General features: G+C 48.0%; 3 protein-coding genes across 7 annotated transcripts in view; 1 reads left to right on the forward strand and 2 right to left on the reverse strand.

Annotated features, from left to right (window-relative positions):
- Positions 1-1,823: 1,823 nt before the first annotated feature.
- LOC114776764 (smoothelin-like) lies at positions 1,824-16,524 on the reverse strand. Of its 3 annotated transcripts, none has more exons than XM_028966854.1 (10): positions 16,215-16,524; positions 10,933-11,084; positions 10,769-10,838; positions 10,577-10,655; positions 10,383-10,462; positions 7,420-7,522; positions 5,958-6,280; positions 4,775-4,826; positions 3,776-4,277; positions 1,824-1,905 (listed from the first exon to the last, which is right to left on the reverse strand). In XM_028966854.1, exons 1-9 carry the CDS (start codon positions 16,266-16,268, stop codon positions 3,976-3,978), a joined length of 1,215 nt encoding a protein of 404 aa, XP_028822687.1. In that variant the 5' UTR covers positions 16,269-16,524; the 3' UTR covers positions 1,824-1,905; positions 3,776-3,975. The 3 variants fall into 3 exon arrangements, with proteins under 3 accessions (XP_028822687.1, XP_028822690.1, XP_028822689.1); XM_028966857.1 differs by lacking the exon at positions 16,215-16,524 and adding an exon at positions 15,610-15,739; XM_028966856.1 differs by lacking the exon at positions 16,215-16,524 and adding an exon at positions 11,192-11,239.
- Positions 16,525-16,687: 163 nt separating this feature from the next.
- LOC114776766 (nicotinamide riboside kinase 1-like) overlaps positions 16,688-25,000 on the forward strand; it is a 13,171-nt gene continuing 4,858 nt past the window's right edge. Inside the window, exons 1-8 of one of the 3 annotated variants that reach the window (XM_028966862.1) lie at positions 16,688-17,300; positions 18,031-18,121; positions 22,682-22,730; positions 22,821-22,989; positions 23,282-23,353; positions 23,424-23,530; positions 23,730-23,811; positions 23,912-24,009. In XM_028966862.1, coding sequence (XP_028822695.1) covers positions 17,242-17,300; positions 18,031-18,121; positions 22,682-22,730; positions 22,821-22,989; positions 23,282-23,353; positions 23,424-23,530; positions 23,730-23,811; positions 23,912-23,933 — 651 coding nt within the window. In that variant the 5' untranslated portion in view covers positions 16,688-17,241 and the 3' untranslated portion in view covers positions 23,934-24,009. Of the gene's footprint in view, positions 17,301-18,030; positions 18,122-22,681; positions 22,731-22,820; positions 22,990-23,281; positions 23,354-23,423; positions 23,531-23,729; positions 23,812-23,911; positions 24,010-25,000 lie in introns of those variants that run through there. The other 2 variants (XM_028966861.1, XM_028966860.1) reach the window with 2 other exon arrangements.
- Positions 22,326-25,000, reverse strand: part of ccno (cyclin O) — a 3,581-nt gene continuing 906 nt past the window's right edge. Inside the window, exon 3 of the mRNA XM_028966858.1 lies at positions 22,326-24,531. Coding sequence (XP_028822691.1) covers positions 24,094-24,531 — 438 coding nt within the window. The 3' untranslated portion in view covers positions 22,326-24,093. The remainder of the gene's footprint in view (positions 24,532-25,000) is intronic.

Genomic DNA, 25,000 nt, shown 5'->3' on the forward strand with positions numbered 1-25,000 from the left:
GCTGCTGCTCTCAGAACTGGCCACAGGCGCTGTGGATGTCGAGGAGCAGCGCCGCTGTGAGGAATAGGTAGGAGGGTGTGGCCTGGGCTCAGGCTCAGCCTCCAGGTCAGAAATGACACCAGGATCTACCCTGGAGGTCCCAGGGAGACACCGGGAAAGCATCTCCACCTGTCCGGCCAGGCGCTGCAGCTGTAATCGCAGGCCGAGGTTCTCCTGCTGCAGCTCCTTCACCAGCCCAGGGAGGAGCTCTAGCTCCGCCTCCTTCAGCCGCCGGTCAACGCCGAGCCCGAACTCCTGCAGCTCTTCCTGCACCTCAGACACCACCTCCCGAAGATACCACTCCAGCTGACCTGGCAGCCCATCCTCCTCCACACCGTCCCGCTGGGGACACAGCAGGTCTCCAATCACCGCCTCCAAACCGGACTCCGCGCACGCCCCGCCCTCCTCCACGTCCTCCGCCGCGGTGTCCAGATCCACGCCCAGCATGACAGGCCAGCAGGAGCCACAACTTCTACAAAGGCTTCAACCGCTCGGGCTGGGGTGCCGGGGTCTTTATACCTCACTAAAGTCCCCTCTTCAGCTGCCCATTCACACCGGCCAATCAGGGCCCTGGAATCCCATCGCTATGGCAGCAGCGACCCCCGGCCCCTCATACCGTTCAGGTGGCGCGCGCACACACACACACACACACACACACACACACACAGTTCTTAATTTAACACCAGCCATGCTATTATTTCACAAAGGACTTTATTTAGAGACGCTGGACATTCTCCCATACAGACACACACACACACACACACACACACACACAGCTGCCTGATCTCGATCAATGTCTCTTATCAATATGGAGTTTTTAATAAAGATGCTCAACTCCATACTTACAATTGTAGATCTTGTCCATTATCTCTCATTAATACGCTTCTTCTTCACCTAATATTCTGAGATTCCCCATCACACACACGCACACACACACACACAGACGCTGTGATTGTGTTCACTAGCTCGTCCTCCCTCCCGCTAATTCTTCTTAGACACTAACGAACACTTAATGAGCTTAGAGCCCCGCCCACTGAGCGCAGAAAGACAAACATCCACTTTTACATCAACACAGGAGTGTGTGTGTGTGTGTGTGTGTGTATGATGTTTAGATATCGAAGAGATCTAAAGGGACGTGATTGTCATTGTGATACACTGCAGCACAGCACATGGTGACACGTGTCCTCTACATTTAACCCGTCACCCTTGGTGAGCAGAGGGCACCATGACGGGCGCCCGGTGAGCAGTGTGCGGGGACGGGACCTTCATCAAGGGGACCTCAGTGGCACCTTGGTGGGTCGGGATTCGAACCGGCAACCTTCTGATTACGGGGCCACTTCCTTAACTGCTAGGCCACACACACACACACACACACACACACACACATATATATATATATATTACGCTTCTATATGTGTGTATTTTCACAGTGTGTATTAGTGGAGCTCAATCTTTCTCTCTCTCTCACACACACACACACACACACACACACACACACATATATATATATATATATATTACGCTTCTATATGTGTGTATTTTCACAGTGTGTATTAGTGGAGCTCAATCTTTCTCTCTCTCTCTCACACACACACACACACACACACACACAGCATTCCCCTACAAGGAGAAGCAGCTCCAGTCTTCCTGTAAACATGAACGTTCTGCCATTTCCTGCTGCTCCGCCCTCCATGTCCCTGTCTGTAGGTTCAGGTATAAACCAGCTGTCAGCTGCTCACTCACACACACCTCGGGTCCTGATGTGAGTGTGTGTGTGTGTGTGTGTGTGTACCTTGATGGGGGGTCCTGTGGAGAACGTGGAGGTGGAGATTTTAAACGGGGACGCTCTCAGTCCCAGCGTGAGTTCTGTGGGGAGGGAGAGAGAGACATGGAGTTTATCGATATAAATATTTAGAGACATTTCAGCAGCTTATGGTATGTTCCCTCTCTCTCACACACACACACACACACACACACACACACACACACACTCCAACATGAGCTATGTAAATAAGGGGAATGTTCCTGGGGTCTCATCTCAGCAGGTTACTGTGGTCCATGTGAGGACCACCATCTCAGGTCGTCCTCACACTCATGCCATAAAGTGGACATTTCCGAGCGTATGCAGACTTGAAATAGTAAACATTGCTGTAGTAGTAAAAAATATCATTACAATTTTACAAAATGAATATAAAAAAGCACAAGTGATTGTGTCCGGTGACGTCATTACATCATTGTAACATTTGGGATCAATAAAGTAACTAACGATGGAGTTACAATACGTACCCGTCCTCGTACGAGGACAACTGTGACCTCTTTAAAAACCACTGGGGAATAATGAAGCGAGAGACTTTACACACAGGGGACACGCAGGGGACAACGTCAACAGTCTCCAGCTGACAGGAGGTTCCGCTGCAGAATTCACCGCAATTTTACACACACACACACACACTGCAGATTTCCATAAATGGTAGAGCAACGTGTAACCTGGACTCCAAAGACCAAAACATGCAAGAATCAGGGGACAGCAGCTGTGTCGGTGTGTGTGTGTGTGTGTGTGTTTCTTTACTCCACACACAGCAACTCACTCTGTTATGACAACCTGGGACGTTGTGGCCCCGGTCCTGGGACATACCTTTCAGTGTGTGTGTGTTTTATTATGGAATAATCAAGAGAAAAGAGAAGCGCGCACACACACACACACACACACACACACACACACACACAGGTCTTTTATACGAGACACACTGGAGGAATGTCATATTTCCATCAGTAGGCAGAAAGAGCGATTGTCCAGAAGAATAATCAGCCACCCACTTTATCACCAGACCCTCTGTATGAGAGTTTACGCTGAAAGGTCAGGGGTCACGTATTTACACTCTCACATAGAGACAAATCCCTTCAGCAGGTCCTGCCCACTGCTTCATGTGGGAACGATGGCTGGAACACGGGGACACACAGACACTTCCACTGGGACGCGGGGACAACACAGACACCTCCACTGGGACGCGGGGACAACACAGACACCTCCACTGGGACGCGGGGACAACACAGACACCTCCACTGGGACACTTCCACGCTTCATCATACATGTATGTAAATGGATACAAGCACTGATCCTGAATCACCACCAGGGAGACGTCAAGATCTCTGTAAGGTTCAATAATATCTCAATAAAACATCTCCCTCTCTCTCTTTCAAACACACACACATACAGTCTCTCTCTCTCAACACACACACACACACACACACACACATACAGTCTCTCTCTCTCTCTCTCAACACACACACACACAAACACACACACACAGTCTCTCTCTCAAACACACAGTCTCTCTCTTTAAACACACACACACACACAGTCTCTCTCTCAAACACACAGTCTCTCTCTCTCTCTCAACACACACACACACACACACACAAACACATGCATACACATATACATACAGTCTCTCTCTCGCAACACACACACACAGTCTCTCTCTCAAACACAGTCTCTCTCTCTTTCAAACACACACACACATGCATACACATATACATACAGTCTCTCTCAAACACAGTCTCGCTCTCTCTCTCAACACACACACACACACACACACACATGCATGCATATACATATACTCAACACACACGCCCATCTCTAGTTTGAAGCTGCAGCATCTCGCCTGGGTGTTGGTTTTACGGTGTGAACATTCCTTCACCTATCTTAACTTTTCCTGCCTTGTGAGGACGGTACCTGCTCTCTGCGAGGCCGCGGGGGCGGAGTTCGGGAGGATGCTGGTGACCCCGGCAGGTGAGGGCCGTTGGGGCCCGCTGGTCGGCTGGCTGAAGGTGGTGCGTCCATCCTTGATCTCGATGGTCAGGAAGGTCTTCATGTCTTCAGTCTGCTCTGTGGTCCTCCCCTGCTCTGAGATGTCCAGCGGACATCCGACTCTATCACCGCGTCGCGCCGGCGCAGCCTCCCCTTGCTCTGATTCGCCGGTGAGCGTTTGGGGGCGGGGGTGATGGTGGAACAGCGCTGCTGCTGCTGCTTGGAGGCGGAGCTTGGAGGGGGACTCCTACTACGGGGCCCTCCTGAGACTGGGTGTCTGTGGCAGTGGGGGAGGGGCCAGTGAACCGGGAGCTGCGCTGAGAGCCCCGCCTTAGGGGAGGTGCACCACAGGAGGCGGGTTCAGAGAACTTGAGCATCCTGTCACGTACCGAGAACACTCTCCCCAACACTCCTCCACTGGAGAGATCTGTACACACACACACACACACACACACACACACACCTGTAGTACAGAGTTTCTGTTATGCTCCTCCCACCTGGTGCAGCTCAGAGAAAGAAATGTTCTGAGAGGGAAGGAAGGAGGGAGGAGGAATGAAAGAGATGTAGTATCAGGAGAAAATGAAAGAGGAGGCGGGATTAACAGACGGAGCCAACCATATTCAGGCAAAAAATGTGTGTATATTGTCATGTGATAACCCAGCATTAACATACACAGCACAACAGAACACACACACACGTCTGAGGACATAATGAGATCTTACCAGGCTAATGAATATAGAAATAAAACAGGCTAGAGATCAGTTCACTGGGACCTACGCCCACAGTAACACACCAAGCAGCACAAGCCATCTGGGGTCAGTGGACTAAGCAGCTCATCTCTGCAGCCCTATAAGGCAAAGTGCGTGTGTGTGTGTGTGTGTGTGTGTGATTGAACAAGGGACAGCTTTGATGGGTCCAACTCACCTGTGTGTTTGTGGAGTCTTTGCTTTGCAGGAGTTTCCTGACCCTGACACACCTGCAAAAGATCAAAGCAGGTGTTGGTGTACATGAATACACACACACACACACACACACACAGAAGAAATGATCTCAGTAGTGTGCGTGGACATGTGACGGGGACAGGGGACAGTTTATCCCTCGAGTTGGAGATAAAACAGGAACGGCGGAGATTAAAGGAATAGAGAGCAGCGGCGGAGTGCAGCCTGGTAACCGGAGAGAAACACACTTCCACACGGCGTCCACCAGACGAGGTGTCGCACAACACGTACCACCGCGACATTAATTACACCGTCCCACATGTCTGTAGAGAGAGCGGAGCCACGGACCCCGAGAACCAGTCCGAAGTGGAACGCTGCCTCCTAGTGGCGGTTTCCGCCGAGAAAGCCACGTTATGGACGCGACTGGTTAACAGTGACTTGGCTCTGAAAGATAATTCACGTTTTAAAACATCAATAATAACCAGAGCATTTTGGTTTTAGTGTTTTCTTTACTTTTACAGTATTTACCAGATGCCCTTATCCAGAGCGACTTAGTCAGTAGTTACAGGGACAGTCCCCCCTGGAGACACTCAGGGTTAAGTGTCCTGCTCAGGGACACGATGGTAGTAAGTGGGATTTGAACCTGGGTCTTCTGATTCATAGGCGAGTATGGTACCCGCTAGGCTACTACCACCCAGTAGTTACAGGGACAGTCCCCCCTGGAGACACTCAGGGTTAAGTGTCCTGCTCAGGGACACGATGGTAGTAAGTGGGGTTTGAACCTGGGTCTTCTGATTCATAGGCGAGTATGGTACCCGCTAGGCTACTACCACCCAGTAGTTACAGGGACAGTCCCCCCCTGGAGACACTCAGGGTTAAGTGTCTTGCTCAGGGACACGATGGTAGTAAGTGGGATTTGAACCTGGGACTTCTGGTTCATAGGCGAGTGTGTTACCCACTAGGCTACTAGCACCAGAGCCTATGCATCCAGACAAGGTACCAGCACATTTATATATTATATATTTATATTATATAAATTATATATGAATATTTCCACCAGTTTATACAGCACGTTCTCATACGGCAGCAAATACCACATGAACCAGTGTTAAATGACCATGTTTAGTGTAAAGGTTATTTTTATAATTACTCAGCAGCTCTCCTCGTACCTTCTGCTCTGCAGAGCTCTTCTCGCCTCTCCTGCTGCCGTTCGGGAGGAAACCCAGCGCTGCCCAGTCACATTCATCATGGGCGTGGTCCCCCTGACCTGCGTCAACCTGAGAGTCCGTGCTGGAGGTGGAGGAGTTGCAACTCGGCCGTTCTGAGGGTGCCCCCTGGTGGTCTGATTGGCTGGAGTCACATCGCTGTCGCTGGAAGGTGCTTATCACTTCCGGGTCAGAGGTTGAGTCCTCAGAAGGACACATATTCTGCAGGCCAGATACTTTCTCTCTGACCAGCGGGTCCAGAACCAGAACCATACTGGAACCAGAACCTGGAAAACATGAAATAGAAGCGTTAGCTGCCTAACACACAGGAAATGAGTGGTTTACTTCCAGAAGTAAAAGAATGAAGAGCAGCGTCTTTAGAACATCATGTGGGCAGGGACGGTCCCTCGCCCACACACTCGGCTCGCCGAGACCCCTCGCGTGGTCCCCTCGCCCCCGGCGAGGATAAGGACAAGGCTGGTAGTAGCCTAGTGGTTAACACACTCGCCTTTGAACCAGAAGACCCAGGTTCAAACCCCACTTACTACCATTGTGTCCCTGAGCAAGACACTTAACCCTAAGTTGCTCCAGGGGGGGGACTGTCCCTGTAACTACTGATTGTAAGTCACTCTGGATAAGGGCGTCTGATAAATGCTCTAAATGTAAATGTAAATGTAAAGGACAAAATTGTGAGTCACAGCTTCTCCAGAACTGCAGCCATTCCTGGTCTACAGTGGTCAGGACCCACCCGCGGTGGTCCAGGGAAAGGAGAATTACGGCTTGTGCGAGTTTTGATAGAAAGGTGGGAGCAGAAGACTGCAGACCTGTGTCCATTTAGAAGATTCGTCCCGCACATTCTCCATAGTGTCTGGTTCCTTGTTTTTTTTGAAAGACAGGAAGCTTTATTCTGAGATTCTCTGCTGGAGTTGAAGTGAAGCAGACGGGTCTCCGCCTCGGTTTTTTTTTACGTCCATGGGTGGAGGTGGTGAATACTTTTGAAGCCACAATAAAACACACTCACACTCACACACACACTCACACACACACTCACTCATCCTCATCCTGTTTAAACTGTAAACTTCCTCTGGGTTGGGCCACAGCGGTGAGAACAAACAATGCTTACCCACAATTCCCTGGTGGTGTGGAGGGGACGGTGCTGGCCGGCGCTTCACCCGGGACGTAATGACGGGTGTTCAGGGTATTTTAGGAGGAGCAGAGAAACACAAAGCTGCAGCTCCAACTCTGGCATCCCAGTTTCACCTCCAGCCACAGTATTAAAGCAGTGTGTGTGTGTGTGTGTATGTGTGTGTGTACGTGTGTGTGTGTGTGTGTACGTGTGTAAAAGACCCTCTGGTGTCGTAGGACAGGAAGAGGAAATTGAGTGGATTAGTTTGGTACCGGGGATTTGTGGCGGAATGCTTCTCACCGGTTCCGTGCAGCTCTCGGCTCGGGGCCCGTGATTGGCTGCCAGGTTCGCCGCTCGCTGCTCTGATTGGCTCTCGCTCCTTCCCGCTCTCCCTTTCCGTGGCCTGCGGGCAGAGGGAATCAGGCGGTTTAAATAATAACCAAAACGCGAGGAAGGACCAGGCCGCGCCTGGTTTATTACAACACACATGCTGCCCATTGCATTGTGGGTACATCCTGCACTGTGACTTCTTTACATTTCCAGTCTGTAAGAGTGAAAGAGGCATGAAATGCACACCAATCATGCTGGACACCAACCATAAACACACCTCCACCCACCCTACAATACACAATCACTGCATTTAGACTGTGTGTGTGTGTGTGTGTGTGTGTGTGCGTGTGTGTTCATTCTAATTACAGGCTGGAGACCTGAGACCAACCTAACCCAACAGCTGAAGTCAGAACTGCTACTGTTGACCACAAAGAGGTTTGGACACACACACACACACACACACACACACACACACAATATAAAAATTACACTCAAAAGTGTAATTTATAAAATACCACAACACATCAAGAGCTCCATCCGCAAAACACACACACACACACACACACACACACACAGCAGGAGCAAAGATCTGTACCTTCCAGCGCCGTCCGTGTCTGTAGTGAAGTGAGGAGCGAGACCAGCTCTCTCCGCCTCCTCTCCCACAGTGACCACGCCCCCTCACGCACTTCAAAACACACAGGGGGACGAGGGAACTGCTGCGTGATGTTACACACTCGTCACACACACATATCCCACAACGCAGCGGTGACGACCATCACATCAACGTCCAAGCAGTTTTAACACAGTTATAACTGAACTACAGTTAACACACGCCCACCGACTCTCCAGGGGCGGGGCGTCACGAGGGCGTCGCCCTCACACAACCGACCAATAGAAACAGCCAAGGGTTCATTCACCGTTTAACCCAAACAAATCTACCCCTGCTGACGGCTTCCTTCACACACGCACCCTTATAGAGCGTCACGTACACACACACACACACACGCACACACGCACACACACACACACACATTCCATATCAGTGCAGTGCAGAAGACGTCCACAATGTGATCATTATCACACCAAGAGAGATTACGTGTTGGGGCAGCGGTGGCCTGGCGGTTAAGGAAGTGGCCCCGTAATCAAAAGGCTGCTGGTTCGGATCCCGACCCGCCAAGGTGCCAGTGACGTCCCCTTGATGAAGGTCCCGTCCCCACACGCTGCTCCCCAGCACCTGTCATGGACTGTCACCAAGGGTGATGGTTAAATACAGAGGACACGTTTCACTGTGTCACCATGTGCTGCGCTGCAGTGTTTCACAATGACAATCACGTCACTGTCACTGTCCGCCCGAAGGGCCGAGCAAGCGTCATATTTGTCAAATAAATCACAATTGGTTCAGCTCTACAAGCAGCCAGGCATAAAAATATTCACAATTATCACAATAATCAGTTTCAGCTGTTCAAAGTAGAAACACATCTCAGGTGGAATATTCTGCTCCGCCTACTGACCACGCCTAAAACGGACCCTCACCCTCGAACAGAACCTCAGTCACCATCAAGTAAGACAAGAAGAGTCCCCGAATCTCACCCGTTCCGTTCCTACGCCGACAGGTTGCACTTGTGTCAATAGTTGTGTTTTCATATAGGCGATGGTGTGTGTGTGAGTGCAGTTTGCACATTTCCTACATTCTTTAAATCCCTTCGTTCTACCACAGACTCTGAGTCATAGAGGGTGTGTACTGTGTGTGTATGTGTCTGTGGTTTGTGTGTGATGTGTGTGTAGTGTGATGTGTGTTAGGGCTGCACGATTTGGGGAAAAAGACATATTGCGATTATTGAGATCAATATTGCGATATGCGATTGCGATATGATAAAGGACACTCGCTTGTATATCAATGAAAAGTTGCATACTAATAGTGAAATGTTTAATTTCAAAGTGAAACATACAAACTACTTATAACAACCTGAAATGCCCAGTTCAAAATACAATATTCTACAAAATTAAATAATCACAAAAAACTCTTTACATTACTGTCGAACGACAAACCCTGGTATGGCTAAACAACTGTTTTGATTATATTTGGCCATTATAAAATCCCGTATTATAGTTCTTACGTTGAACCAAAACGTTGTTTGGAGGCTGACTTGAACACAGGGATGCATAGCTTTGCTAGCTTAGCCTAGCTTAGCTAGTTAAACTGAGGTGAATTTCTTTAGGAAACCTTCAAAGTTTGAGAAAGCAGCACAAGAGTGAGGCATTTTTATGCACTTCTCTCCATAGACATGTATATGCTTCACGCCACAGCAGAGCCTATCGCAATATGGCGTCGACGCTGACGAACGATGCAGCGCGTCATGCGGCGTCTAACCATATGTCTCCGAATCGAAAGTCATGTGACCAAACACGTCACATCCGGCTGAAGTGAGACTTCAGTCAGCTCGCAAACTTTAAGAGGATGAGAGAATGGATCGGATATGTTGCCGATTCAATCCATGTACTAATCATTTAAATCGTTCATGTAATCGCACAGACTGACATCGCGATTACGATTAGATTAATCGTGCAGCACTAGTGTGTGTGTATATGTGATGTGTGTATATGTAAGTGATGTGTGTTGTGAGAGTGATGTGTGTGATGTGTGTAGTGTATATGTGATGTTTGTGTAGTGTGTTTGTGTGATGTGTTTATATGTGAGTGATGTGTGTAGTGTGATGTGTGTGATGTGTGTATATGTAATGTGTGTGTAGTGTGTGTATATGTGATGTGTGTGTACAGTGTATATGTGATGTGTGTGATGTGTGTAGGGTGATGTGTGTCACCAGGAATATCTCTCACTTTCCTTCTAACACACAAACACACATCCGTACCTGTTCCAGCAAACATCTACCATAAACACACACACACACACACACACAGAGTCATGAACTCACTGTAGGATTGTGCGTGTTGAGTGTGTGAAGTTCACACGTCTGTTTCGTTGAACCACCACCGACTACAGAGTCCCGTAAACCTGTTATAAACACACACACACAATGAGAAGCACTCTGGAACAAAGTATAAATCTGGAGTATACCTGTACACGCACACACACACACACACACCACACACACACACACACACCTACCCTGTACATCCTGGTCTCTGACACGCCGAATCGCAGCTCTGATCAACTTTCTCTCCTCGTAATCGCCCGTACTTCTCAGCTACACACACACACAGAGGCAAATAGTCATATGCAAATCAACACAAATTACCACATAACCCAAATGATGACTGGGCTTTGTGTGTGTGTGTGTGTGTGTGTGTGTATACTCACCAATCCTGTGAGTTCATCAACATCCTGAATGGACTCCAGTTTAACAGTGAGTGTATCTAGAGATTCAGGCCTGAAACACAAACACCTGAGCATTTCACGTTCACCGTTGTATGGTTGTTGGTGTGTGTGTGTGTGTGTGTGTGTGTGTGTGTGTGTGTGCCCACCGTTGCTGATTCTCCTTGTCGCGCTGATGGGGGGCGTGTCTGAAGCGTTTGCTACGCAGCGCGGCCTCCATGTCCTCGATCTCTCGGTGCCGCAGGTCCCGCAGCGCCGCCCGGATCATCCGCCTCTCGTCCAAATCCACCGTCCCGTCCAGCTGAGGGACAAAAAGCCCGGACACAACTATGAAGGACTTCCTTTCTGTTAAATAAATCACAGCGTGAGGAGCACAAAACACTAGAGACCGTGAGACCAAAGACGCACACAAACAACTCAAACTGCGACATAATCATTTACAACAGGACTCGGACCGTGGCGGATCAGGTGACCTGATGTCACAGTGTTGGAAATAAGACCATTTCCTGCTGAAGAGAATGATGGGTCTTCTAAACACAGGAAGTGAGTGCTGAGCCCCATTCTGCTGCTGATAACAGTACAGTCTGGATTCTTCACTGTAACACGAAACAGGAAACAGCAGCACGTGTTACACTGTGACTCAGGAGGACAAGAGGTCACATTCTGACTGACCACCCAAAACTAATCACCTCTAGATAGCAGTAGAGTGTGCAGCCACCATGTAACTCAGCACATCAGGGTATCAGTGTGTATCAGCATGACCTTATAAGGTTGTGAATATAGGTGGGGGAGAGAGAGAGAGAGAGAGAGAGAGAGAGAGAGAGAGAGATTGTATTCAAGGCTTTACTTTTTATCAGGAACCACAAACAATGAGAAGCAAAAAGAACCAGTCATCATGAATGTTAATGTTAACAGAACTTGATTTATTACCCTGATCATAGTGGCAGGGTGGTGGTAGCCCAGAAGACCCAGGTTCGAACCCCACTTACTACCATCGTGTCCCTGAGCAAGACACTGAGTCTTAACCCTGAGTGTCTCCAGGGGGGGACTGTCCCTGTTACTACTGACTAAGTCGCTCTGGATAAGGGCGTCTGGTAAATGCTGGAAATGTAAATGTAGTTCTCATCATGTATTCATCTTCCCACATCACTGCAGTTTGGTTAAAAAAAAAAAAAAGATGCAGCTCCCCTCTTCCAACTCCGGCCTCTACAGTCACCAACACCACAACTGCTGAAGCTCGAGGGATCTTCAAATGGACCATGACACTGGACTGGTTGAAACCTACTCTGCACTGTCTAGTGCCTTCAGACATGGACAGATCCTTTCTCCAGTCCACCATGATGGACTGTTTAACACCAGCCCTCCTCGGACACCTACGTTGTTCGTTCTTCCACTAACAAGCTACAGCGTCGACTGCAGGGCCGGTCAAAGCCCATCCAGACAAACTACGTGATTTGGGGGTATAAACGGTATGTAACCTCAATTTGGCCAACGGGAGAGATTTTGATTATGCCGACCAATCGCGCGTCACCTGTGTGAAACCACTCCCACTTGCATCACACTGCAGGGTTTCCGCAGGATCCTTAAAAAGTCCTAAATTAAATATTAAAAATTACTAGCAATTCTTTAGATTTAAGTTAAAGGTATTATAATACTGCAGCCTTTAATCTAATCGTGTCAGTGCCCAATCCGGACCAACTCTACAGCCGAATACAGAAAACACTAAAATCTTATATAATCGCAGTTAGTGCTGCATGATTAATCTAATCGCAATCGTAATCGCGATGTCAGTCTGTGCGATTACATGAACGCAAAAAGCTGTGATTTAAATTATTAGTACATGGATTGGATCGGCAACATATCCGATCCATTGTCTCAAAGTTTGCGAGCTGACTGAAGTCTCACTTCAGTCGGATGTGACGTGTTTGGTCACATGACTTTCGATTCGGAGACATATGGTTAGACGTCGTATGACGAGCTGCATCGTACATCAATGTCGCCGCCATATTGCGATAGGCTCTGCTGTGGCGTGAAGCATATACATGTCTATGGAGAGAAGTGCATAAAAATGCCTCACTCTTGTGCTGCTTGGGGCTGTACAAACCGCTGTACGCTCCAAACCAGATCCCGGGGGATTACATTTCATAGGTAAGGCTGGACAATTGTTTTGAATATATTTGGCCGTTATAAAATCCCGTTTTATAAGTCTTAATCTTAGCTAAGCTAGGCTAAGCTAGCGAAGCTATGCATTCCTGTGTTCAACTCAGCCTCCAAACAACGTTTTGGCTAAACGTAGGCATTAACTATTTAGACTGTTCTTAGATGTTTAGTTAACTTCCTAAAGAAATTCACCTCAGTTTAACTAGCTAAGCTAGGCTAAGCTAGCAAAGCTATGCATCCCTGTGTTCAAGTCCGCCTCCAAACAACGTTTCGGTTAAACGTAAAAACTATAATACGGGATTTTATAATGGCCAAGTTCTTTAGCCATACCAGGGTTTGTCGTTCGACAGTAATGTAAAGAGTTTTTTGATCATTTAATTTTGTAGAATATTGTATTTTAAAAGCACTGGGCATTTCAGGTTGTTATAAGTAGTTTGTATGTTTCACTTTGAAATGAAACATTTCACTATTAGTATGCAACTTTTCATTGATATACAAGCTAGTGTCCTTTATCATATCGCAATCGCATATCGCAATATTGATCTCAATAATCGCAATATGTCTTTTCCCCCAAATCGTGCAGCCCTAGTATATGGTTATGCTATGTGCACAATACAAACATAACGATACATATCACGATATTATATCACAATATTTTTTGATACTGTACATTTTGCAATATTCTACAGTTCACTGAAGAGTGATTTCACTCTGCCTGGAATGTAATTAGTGTGCCCAGCGTACAGCGCCATCTACAGGACCGGAGGTTGTAGTCGCACGCTGACTCGCACTCTGCTGTCCTCACTAATGTAGACGCTCAACAGCGCCACCCAGTGGACTAATTGTGTATACAAAAATGGTGATATTTGTTAAATATTTTCTAACACCCCTAGCATGTAAATCCTGAGCTCCTGGTCCAGCAGCTCCACTCTGCTGAAAACCAGAGCAATAAAACACACACACGAGACACAGAAAACAAGAGCGAGGCAACGTCCAAAACTTGACACCCTCACCGTGGGAGACAAAGACAAGGCCAAGGAGCCATGTGAGGGTGACCTACTAACACCGATCATGTGACACACACACACACACACACTCTCTATTAATACACTTAGTAATGTATAGTAACATACACACACACACACTTGTCTCTCCCTGGTGTGTAGTCTGCAGATAAACAGCAGCTTCCTCTCTTGCTCTCCCAGGGACCACAGGAAATGCCTTTATCTGCAGGAACACACACACACACACACACACACTGCAGACAGCCCTGATGTTTTCCTACTGGACCGGAGAGGGATGACAGACAGATAGACAGGAAATATACGCTGGCTCCGCTGTCTGGAGGTTAAAGGTCAGACACGGGCATCGTCGTGGTAACAGACGTGTAAACACTGCACTGGGCTCTGGATCCTGCTTTGTCCGGTACGTTCTTCTGTGGGACGTGCAGGTTCAGTGTAGACAGTCAGAGGTTACTCAGTGATGATCATCCTGTAACACGTCAAGCTTTGTTGGGGGTAGCGGTGGCCTAGCGGTCAAGGAAGCTGCCCCATAATCAGAAGGTTGCCGGTTCGAATCCCGAGCCGCCAAGGTGCCACTGAGGTCCCCTTGATGAAGGTCCCGTCCCCGGGCGCCTGTCATGGTGCCCACTGCTCACCAAGGGTGATGGTTAAATACAGAGGACACGTTTCACCGTGTGCTGAGCTGCAGTGTATCACAAGTGACAATCACTTCACTTTAAACTTTTTTTGGTTCACGCCGCTGGAGTGGAGTACATTACCCATAATGCACCGTGGCCTGAGGTGTGTGTGAACAAGCGATTTGAATTCTTCTCACACACGGAACACAAACAGCTAAAAATAATCTTAAGTCTTAAAAAGTGGAGAAAACATTTCACATGTCGTCCCCCTGAGGATCTGTGACATTTCTGAGCCTGAGAGACTCACTCACACACACACACACACACACACACACACACACACACACGGTAAAGGAGTCTGAATACTAACACTCAAATTAAATAGTAGCCGCACTCATGGTAGACAAGAAGGTCTGGAACACAGTCTGGTCTTCAGAGAGGTTGAGGTTCTGTACCCCTCATATTTTGCCCAATAACTGGCCTACATATATCAGAATGTACAGCAATTTGGTATAATTATGGTATTTAGAGTTCCTCCTGGTCAAAAGAAGAATGGCGATCTCAGCCAAGGCCAGTAAGAAGCTGCTGCTGCTTCACAGCGGTGGAAGAAACGATCCAGAGAACAGCTGAAAACCAACATGAACACTCCCAGACAGGAAATAGTTTTGGAAAAGCAGCCGTTCCAGAGACGTGGAATCGCCCAATCATCCTGCTGGGATGACACCGGAAATATCAAGCAGCAGTCGGACTGAGGAACATTTCCTACCACAGATGAAGTGTGAAATGAGAAGAAACGGAAGCAGAAGGAGCTCAGCTGGAGTCAGCACGACCCTCCATAACTGGAAGCTCAGAGATGCCCTCGTTTATGGTGGACAATACATCTAGAAGCATTGTCCCAGTTGTTGGAGGTCCAATTAAATGCATGACCATATGAACTTGACCTTAAATCATCTTCAGAAGAATGTAATGCTCTCAGTTGAAGAAACGTCCAGATTTCAAAGTGAGTTCAAGTTAAAAATGGTCCCACCTGTATCGGACCTCCCCAGCGTTCCAGCCACCCACCAACATCACTGATGTTCCTCAGTAGGAGAAGCTCACTGACCAAGGCCCTCAACTTGGGTCCAACCCCGAGCCCAACTAGAGTCCAGGTTTATGGTGACAGGCTGATGTGGACTGGACAGCTTATCTGGGAAGGCTCTTCATCACATAAACAGAGGCTTCACCGCAAAAGACGTCAAGACGTCCCGAGTCGTGGAAAGATCAACATCATGCTCACATTTTCCCTACGCTGCTTTTTTGGTGAGTGGATGTGAAACGGACTCTGCAGGAATGTGATCTGCGAGGATAACGGCAGGAACATTCCAGAAAGGCATGTCCAGAAAAGGACAAAATGAGGACATCTGATGGGATCAGCCTGAACCGTGGGTGTGGTCGCCATTAACGCGTAACCTGACGTCACCTGAGAGCAGGTGAGACATGTCACCGTCACCGTCTGTCTGTCTGTCTGGGATTAAACTTCACCAGTCAGGAATATTACAAAAACATCAATTCATACATTCGTTTCTTTTTTTATAATAAACTCATTTTAAACGGATGAGTATTAACAAGGATCCGTAACCAGCAGAAGCTCACCAGGCTGCGCAGCGCCGGCTCGTCCAGAGCGGAATAGCATCGCGGCTCCGTCATGAAGTACAGGTGGAGTACAGGTGGAGTAAAGGTGGAGTAAAGTCACACTTCCAGCACGCTTCTCCCAACGCCGTCGCCTTCCGTCTCGACTCCTCCATAAAAAACGTCGCTGAGACGAACACAACTTCACCCGCCGCCGCCGCCGCGTCCCATTGGGCCATTCGAGAGTAGGCCACGCCCCTGGACCCCGATCTGGTCCAATCAGAGGGCAGAATTCCCGACGTGCGCCGCGACGCGGCCCCTGGAACCGGGCGGTCGTAAAAACGCAGCTCCTTCTAAGTACTGTAAAGGATAAATTCCACAAGAGTAAAATATTTGTACACATGTGTTTAAATTGGTGTAATCTGAAATTAATTCCACACATAACGTAAACGGACCATGATATATAAAATAATTACATCTGATATGAATTTACATGTATTTACACTTTGTTTCGTTTAAAAGTCATTAGTAGTTGACAGATAACAACAAAAAATATACAAGGAGATCCTGAAAATTATTCTCACTGTTACTCGTTAATAAAATGGTTGGAAGTATTTAAGTAATAAAAAAGTAAAGAGTTTGAATGAATGAAAATAATTGGAGAAGTTTATCCAGATCAGACTATGATCACGAAGCCTCTCATCAAAATAAAATGTACATCATTACAGAGACAGATGATGATGAACCAAACTTTAATGACGGTCCCAGAGACGCACAGCCACGACAACCAGAGAACTGGCCAATCACCAGCTGTCTTTGTGTCACGTGTCCTCGCCGCGACCAATCACTGAGCGCAACGACGCAAAAGCACAGTCGACAGCGCCATTCAAATCGCGTATAAACAAGTATTTAAGTTGCTCTTAACCTCATTCAACGTGTCCTTTACGCCCTTTACACATGTGACGCAACCACACCCGCGAACGGAGTCCCGCTTTCGGTCTGTTCTCCCTCCCCGTGAGCGAGTTCTGCTGGGCGGCTCCGCCAGAACAGCATGGAAGAAGCGACGCCCAGACGCCAGAACAGGAAGAGGCTTGTAGTCGGAGTCGGCGGGTGAGTAGCATGCGTGGGTCTCTGTGTCGCTGCGTGTGTGGGGACAACCACCTCACATCACCAGTCACGAACATTCCTTCTCTACGATATCAGAAGGATCCGCCCTGATCTGCCAACACAGGCCACCCACATACGGGTAGATTCCTGTAGTGTTTTAGGCCAGGAAGGTGTTAGTTCATACTATTTCTACACATCCTATTTTACCCTAAAAAGTGCGTTTTCAGCGGCCCAGAGCTTTTAAACTGAATTTTTTTTTTTTTTTTTGTAAAATAATGCCAGTCATTAATCAAATACGCAGTTTACACGACCCCTCCATGATGCCACCCTGGGCAACAACCACCACTGGATGTGATTTACTGATTAAAGTTTAAAGTGAAGTGATTGTCACTTGTGATACACAGCAGCACAGCACACGGTGCACACAGTGAAATGTGTCCTCTGCATTTAACCATCACCCTAAGTGAGCAGTGGGCACCATGACAGGCGCCCGGGGAGCAGGGTGTGGGGACGGTGACTTTGCTCAGTGGCACCTTGGCGGATCGGGATTCGCACCGGCAACCTTCTGATTATGGGGCCGCTTCCTTAACCGCTAGGCCACCTCTTAATTAACTTTCTGCGTGAGGTGCTAATAAATAAAACCCAATAAATATCAACCTGACACATTTTCATGTCCAGTGTTGTCTCATCATCATGTGACAGTGGACTATTATTGACTGGTGTTGTGTTTCAGGGTGACGAACGGAGGTAAGAGCACCCTCAGCATGGCCCTGCAGCAGAGACTGGCCAACAGCTGTGTGATCGCCCAGGATTCCTACTTTAAGGTGCCACATTCCCAACACACACGCGTCCAGGCCTGGAGACCATCTCCCGTCCCAACTCACACGCGTCCAAGCCAACTCACGTCCCAACATTTACATACATTTACATTTAATGCATTTGGCAGACGGCCTGATCCAGAGTGACTTACAACATGCTTTCAAGTTACCATGGATGAAGAGGTCAGTTCTGGTTCACTAGGACCCCCAACTATGAATACAATCTTTTTATTCACTCTGTTCTAGTTTCTATACAGAAGTCAGACGAGAAGAAGGTTACAAGTTCATCTAAATCTTCTCTAAAGAGGAAGGTGTTGAGCTGCCGTATGAAGGTGCATAGTGACTGAGCTGGAAGTTCATTCCACCACCGAGGGGCCGAGACGGAGAAGAGTCTACAGGGAGTGCAGAATTATTAGGCAAGTTGTATTTTTGAGGAATAATTTTATTATTGAACAACAACCATGTTCTCAATGAACCCAAAAAACTGATTAATATCAAAGCTGAATGTTTTTGGAAGTAGTTTTTAGTTTGTTTTTATTAGGGCTGCACGATTTGGGGAAAAAGACATTGCGATTATTGAGATCAATATTGCGATAGGCGATTGCGATATGATAAAGGACACTTGCTTGTATATCAATGAAAAGTCACATACTAATAGTGAAATGTTAAAACATAAAAACTACTTATAACCTGAAATGCCCAGTGCTTTCAAAATGCAATATTCTACAAAATTAAATAAATCACAAAAAACTCATTACTGTCGAACGACAAACCCTGGTAAGGCTAAACAACTGTTTTGATTATATTTGGCCATTATAAAATCCCGTATTATAGTTCTTGTGTTTAACCAAAACGTTGTTTGGAGGCTGACTTGAACACAGGGATGCATAGCTTTGTTAGCTTAGCTAAGGTTAAGATTTGTAAACTGAGGTGAATTTCTTTAGGAAACCTTCAAAGTTTGAGAAAAGTTAACTAAACAGCTAAGAACAGTCTAAATAGTTAATGCCTACGTTTAGCCAAAACGTTGTTTGGAGGCTGAGTTGAACACACGAATGCATAGCTTTGCTATCTTAGCCTAGCTTAGCTAAGGTTAAGACTTATAAAACAGGATTTTATAATGGCCAAATATATTCAAAACAATTGTCCAGCCTTACCTATGAAATGTAACCCCCCGGGATCTGGTTTGGAGCGTACAGCGGTTTGTACAGCCCCAAGCAGCACAAGAGTCAGGCATTTTTATGCACTTCTCTCCAGAGACATGTATATGCTTCACTCCACAGCAGAGCCTATCGCAATATGGCGGCGACGTTGATGTACGATGCAGCTCGTCATGCGGCGTCTAACCATATGTCTCCGAATCGAAAGTCATGTGACCAAACACGTCACATCCGACTGAAGTGAGACTTCGGTCAGCTCGCAAACTTTGAGGATGAGAGAATGGATCAGATATGTTGCCGATTCAATCCATGTACTAATCATTTAAATCGTTCATGTAATCGCACAGACTGACATCGCGATTACGATTGCGATTAGATTAATCGTGCAGCACTAGTTTTTATTTTTTGCTATTTTAGGGGGATATCTGTGTGTGCAGGTGACTATTACTGTGCATAATTATTAGGCAACTTAACAAAAAACAAATATATACCCATTTCAATTATTTATTTTTACCAGTGAAACCAATATAACATCTCCACATTCACAAATATACATTTCTGACATTCAAAAACAAATCAGCAACCAATATAGCCACCTTTCTTTGCAAGGACACGCAAAAGCCTGCCATCCATGGATTCTGTCAGTGTTTTGATCTGTTCACCATCAACATTGCGTGCAGCAGCAACCACAGCCTCCCAGACACTGTTCAGAGAGGTGTACTGTTTTCCCTCCTTGTAAATCTCACATTTGATGATGAACCACAGGTTCTCAATGGGGATCAGGTGAACAAGGAGGCCATGTCATTAGTTTCTCTTCTTTTATACCCTTTCTTTACTTTACTTTACTTTACTTTATTTGGCAGACGCTTTTATCCAAAGCGACTTACAATGGGAAGACACCAGCAATTCTCGTTCGATTTCTATAGAATATCAAGTATACAAACTAAGAGCCCTGATAAGGCTTAGACTTGTCATTGAAGAACATGCTCGGAGAGTGTTGGGTGCTAGACTAAGAAAAATTATAATGTATTTATACATTTTGTATTTGTTTGTTAAATGTGTATGTATGTGTTAAATTTGTCTGTAATATTTTTGGAATAAGAGGGTTTTCACCTTCTTCTTAAAAGTGGTGATAGTCTCGGCTAGTCGTGTGGAGGAGGGTAGGTTGTTCCACCAGCCAGGGACAACAACGGAGAACAGACATGATTGGAATCGGAGACCCCGTGAAGAAGGAATTTTTAGTCTCCTTTCGTTTGCCGATCTGAGAGAGCGTGTAGGAGTGTATCTAGGTAGTAGTGTGTTGATGTAGGAGGGCGCAGTTCCATTTACAGCCCTGTAGGCAAGCATCAAGGATTTGAACTCAATGCGAGCAGCTACCGGGAGCCAGTGGAGGGAGGTAAGGAGAGGTGTAACATTCTTGCCAGCCACGCTGTGGAGTACTTGGACGTGTGTGATGGAGCATTGTCCTGCATGAAAATCATGTTTTTCTTGAAGGATGCAGACTTCTTCCTGTACCACTGCTTGAAGAAGGTGTCTTCCAGAAACTGGCAGTAGGACTGGGAGTTGAGCTTGACTCCATCCTCAACCCGAAAAGGCCCCACAAGCTCATCTTTGATGATACCAGCCCAAACCAGTACTCCACCTCCACCTTGCTGGCGTCTGAGTCGGACTGGAGCTCTCTGCCCTTTACCAATCCAGCCACGGGCCCATCCATCTGGCCCATCAAGACTCACTCTCATTTCATCAGTCCATAAAACCTTAGAAAAATCAGTCTTGACGTTTCAGCTTGTGTGTCTTGTTCAGTGGTGGTCGTCTTTCAGCCTTTCTTACCTTGGCCATGTCTCTGAGTATTGCACACCTTGTGGTTTTGGGTACTCCAGTGATGTTGCAGCTCTGAAATATGGCCAAACTGGTGGCAAGTGGCATCTTGGCAGCTGCATGCTTGACTTTTCTCAGTTCATGGGCAGTTATTTTGCGCCTTGGTTTTTCCACACACTTCTTGCGACCCTGTTGACTATTTTGAATGAAACGCTTGATTGTTCGATGATCATGCTTCAGAAGCTTTGCTATTTTAAGGGTGCTGCATCCCTCTGCAAGATAGCTCACTATTTTTGACTTTTCTGAGCCTGTCAAGTCCTTCTTTTGACCCATTTTGCCAAAGGAAAGGAAGTTGCCTAATAATTATGCACACCTGATATAGGGTGTTGATGTCATTAGACCACACCCCTTCTCATTACAGAGATGCACATCACCTAATATGCTTAATTGGTAGTAGGCTTTCGAGCCTATACAGCTTGGAGTAAAACAACATGCATGAAGAGGATGATGTGGACAAAATACTCATTTGCCTAATAATTCTGCACTCCCTGTAGATGAGCGTCTTCCTTTTACCTTCAGAGATGGAGGGACCAGGCGAGCAGTACTGGAGGCTCGGAGTATACGAGGTGCAGTGCGAGGTGTAATAAGGGCTGTGAGGTAGGATGGTGCTACTCCATGTTTGGCTTTGTAGGCCAGCATCAGTATTTAGAACCTGATGGGCTGTGATGGGTGATGGGCTGCCATACAAGACGAGATGTTGGTTAGACATGCAGAGATTTTGGAAGCAGCATGTAGATCTGAGGGAGGAAAGGAGAAGTGGAGTTTATAATGTAGCTGCTCGGTAACAGCCAGAAGGGCAGTCTCGGTGGAATGAACCAACACACACGCGTGAAGACCATCTTACGTCCCCACACACACGCGCGTCCAGGCCTGGAGAGCATCCCCCGTCCCAACACACGCGCGTCCAGGCCTGGAGAGCATCCCCCGTCCCAACACACGCGCGTCCAGGCCTGGAGAGCATCCCCCGTCCCAACACACGCGCGTCCAGGCCTGGAGAGCATCGCCCGTCCCAACACACGCGCGTCCAGGCCTGGAGAGCATCGCCCGTCCCAACACACGCGCGTCCAGGCCTGGAGAGCATCCCCCGTCCCAACACACGCGCGTCCAGGCCTGGAGAGCATCCCCCGTCCCAACACACGCGCGTCCAGGCCTGGAGAGCATCCCCCGTCCCAACACACGCGCGTCCAGGCCTGGAGAGCATCCCCCGTCCCAACACACGCGCGTCCAGGCCTGGAGAGCATCCCCCGTCCCAACACACGCGCGTCCAGGCCTGGAGACCATCTCCCGTCCCAACACACACGCGTCCAGGCCTGGAGACCATCTCCCGTCCCAACACACGCGCGTCCTGGCCTGGAGAGCATCCCCCGTCCCAACACACACGCGTCCAGGCCTAGAGAGCATCCCCCGTCCCAACACACGCGCGTCCTGGCCTGGAGAGCATCCCCCGTCCCAACACACGCGTGTCCAGGCCTGGAGACTGGGTTAAATCTGTTCATTCTCTCCTGTTCTTTGCTGTTCTTTGCTCCAACAGGATGAGTCAGAGCTTCCTGAAGATGACCGTGGCTTCAAACATTATGACAGTAATGATGTTTCTATTCCTGCAACACACGCTGCGTATAATGAATAATTTTGAGAAGACCATCACCGGTGGTTGTGTGGTTGGTCTACAGCTTTACAGGCCCTGCGAATGGACAAGATGATGGGGGACGTGGAGTCATGGTTTGAGGATCCTCCAGCTTTCATGGCTTCCAGAGGTCTAAAGATCTCACATCCAGCTGCTGCTGACCAGCAGGAGGTCTTCATCCTCATTGTTGAGGGTTTCCTCATCTTTAACCATGGGTAACAGATAGATTACATTCAAAATGTTGCCGTGATCACCATGACCTCTGACATTTTGTCATTAGTTAAATGCGTTTTTGTGGTAAAATCGTGGACAATGGACAGAGGACGAGGAAATGAACCCCTTTATTTCAGTCAACCAGTGGCTTAACTAGTTAACTAAAAGTGGGGAGGTGCTGCAGAAGTCCCACCCCATGTTTAAATGCCTCTGCATTCACTCTCAGGTGACCTTTCCCCTACTGGAGACCTTTGACCTACAGAATGACTTTGACTTTGGCTGTTTGATTGACAGACCATTGAATGCATTGATGGACTTGAGATATTTCCTGCACATCCCTTACGATGTGTGCAGAGAACGGAGGAGGTGAGCAGCATCATCATCATCATCATCATCATGCCTCATCATCTCCTCACGAGAATTCTTCTCATGACAGCTCCAGGGCCTACGACCCACCGGACCCCCCGGGTTTCTTTGAGGGGTATGTCTGGCCAATGTTCCTGAAGAACCGTGCAGAGATGGAGGCCTCGGTCACAGACTTGGGTCAGTGGGTTGGGGTCGAGGGTCATGTGTTCTGTTTATTGTTTTGCATGAAAATTGCTTTATTGATTCCATAACATGGTATGTTTACAATAAATATATTCCATAAATAAACCAGTTAAGACATTTCCTGCTTGGGACCATGTCCCTGTGAGCCACCTCCAGGCTCAGTGCTTGTTCTGCCCCTGCTGTGTGTGTCTAGTTTACCTGGATGGGCTGAGAGGGAGGGAGGACCTGCAGCGTGGTGTTCTGGAGGAGCTCAGGGGACGGGTAGACGCCATCAGGTCAGTCCAGGTTCACCAAATCAGCAGACCCACATTTTATTACTCCCTTTAAAACCTGCCAATCAGATTCACGAGTGACCAGATCTCGTTCCACTCACAGGAACCAAGAAACGGGGTGCTGAAAGCGATGGTGGAACCTGGACCTGCTTCCCAGCTGTACGTAAATAAAACGTGGTGGGATGATTCCACAGACCTACAGTTATTTTGTATGGCACGTTCATCATCACGTTCTGAATAAACCCCCCCGGGTCCCCCGTCTGAAATGGGGCTGGAGGTGGAGTCTCAGGTCATCAGCAGAACCTGTAGAGCCTCGTGATTGAGCGACAGCAGGAGCCTGAGGGCCTTGCTGCAGTCCTGGGACAGGAGGCGTTCCTCGCCGCCCCCCTCGTCCAGCGAGGGCGGCGTGGCCACGCCCAGCAGCTCTAGTGCCAGCTGCAGCGCGCACCGCGCCGTGGTGCACGGGGGGTATCTGTTGAAGGCGTAGTCGGCCAGGCTCAGTTCACAGATCCTCCTGGCCAGGAGGCCGCATGGCGCGTGAGCCGCGTCTTCGGGAAGCGCTCGGTGGGTGTAGTAGTGCAGGAAGAAGGCCGGGGTGGGCGCGGCCAGGCGGAAGTTGAGGCGCAGGAGGACCAGGCACTCCAGGTTGCACAGCTGCTCCCGCGAGAATGCGTCGCAGCACAGGGACAGAAGCTGGCGGATTCGAGGAGAACACACCTCCACCTGCCAGACAGAGGAGATGCAGGACCTGAACATAACACGCTCGCCACTTACTACCACTGAACCCAGGTTCAAACCCCACTTACTACCATCGTGTCCCTGAGCAAGACACCTAACGCTGAGTGTCTCCGGGGGGGAGACTGTCCCTGTCACTACTGACTCTGGATCGCTCTGGATAAGGGCGTCTGGTAAATGCTGTAATGCCTGGTATGGTCCCAGTAGGACGCTCTATGGCCATAAACATCGAGACGTTTTATCAAATTTAGGTCAATTTTCAACTCTTCTGTCTACATTCAGGACAGTAAACCAGCAGACTGACAATAAACCAGTTCCTTATGTCCCTGAAACAAAGACATGAGGTGTGTAGAGTCACCGGTTCTCTGTATTCTTCTGCATCTGTAGTCTTTTGTCTGTTGGAGATCCTTCTTCTAGAACATCTCCACATCTCCACATTATTACCACGTTCAGGATT

This window comes from Denticeps clupeoides, unplaced genomic scaffold (genome assembly GCF_900700375.1).
Source record: "Denticeps clupeoides unplaced genomic scaffold, fDenClu1.1, whole genome shotgun sequence".
Classification (NCBI taxonomy): domain Eukaryota; kingdom Metazoa; phylum Chordata; class Actinopteri; order Clupeiformes; family Denticipitidae; genus Denticeps; species Denticeps clupeoides.

Coding starts and splice junctions, on each gene's coding strand:
- LOC114776764 (XM_028966854.1), bottom strand. CDS start 16,268: ATGACGGAGCCGCGATGCTATTCCGCTCTGGACGAGCCGGCGCTGCGC. Junction 10,463..10,576: donor CAGAGACCAGGATGTACAGG/GTAGGTGTGTGT, acceptor TGTTTATAACAG/GTTTACGGGACTCTGTAGTC. Junction 7,523..10,382: donor TCAACACGCACAATCCTACA/GTGAGTTCATGA, acceptor CTCTGCCCGCAG/GCCACGGAAAGGGAGAGCGG.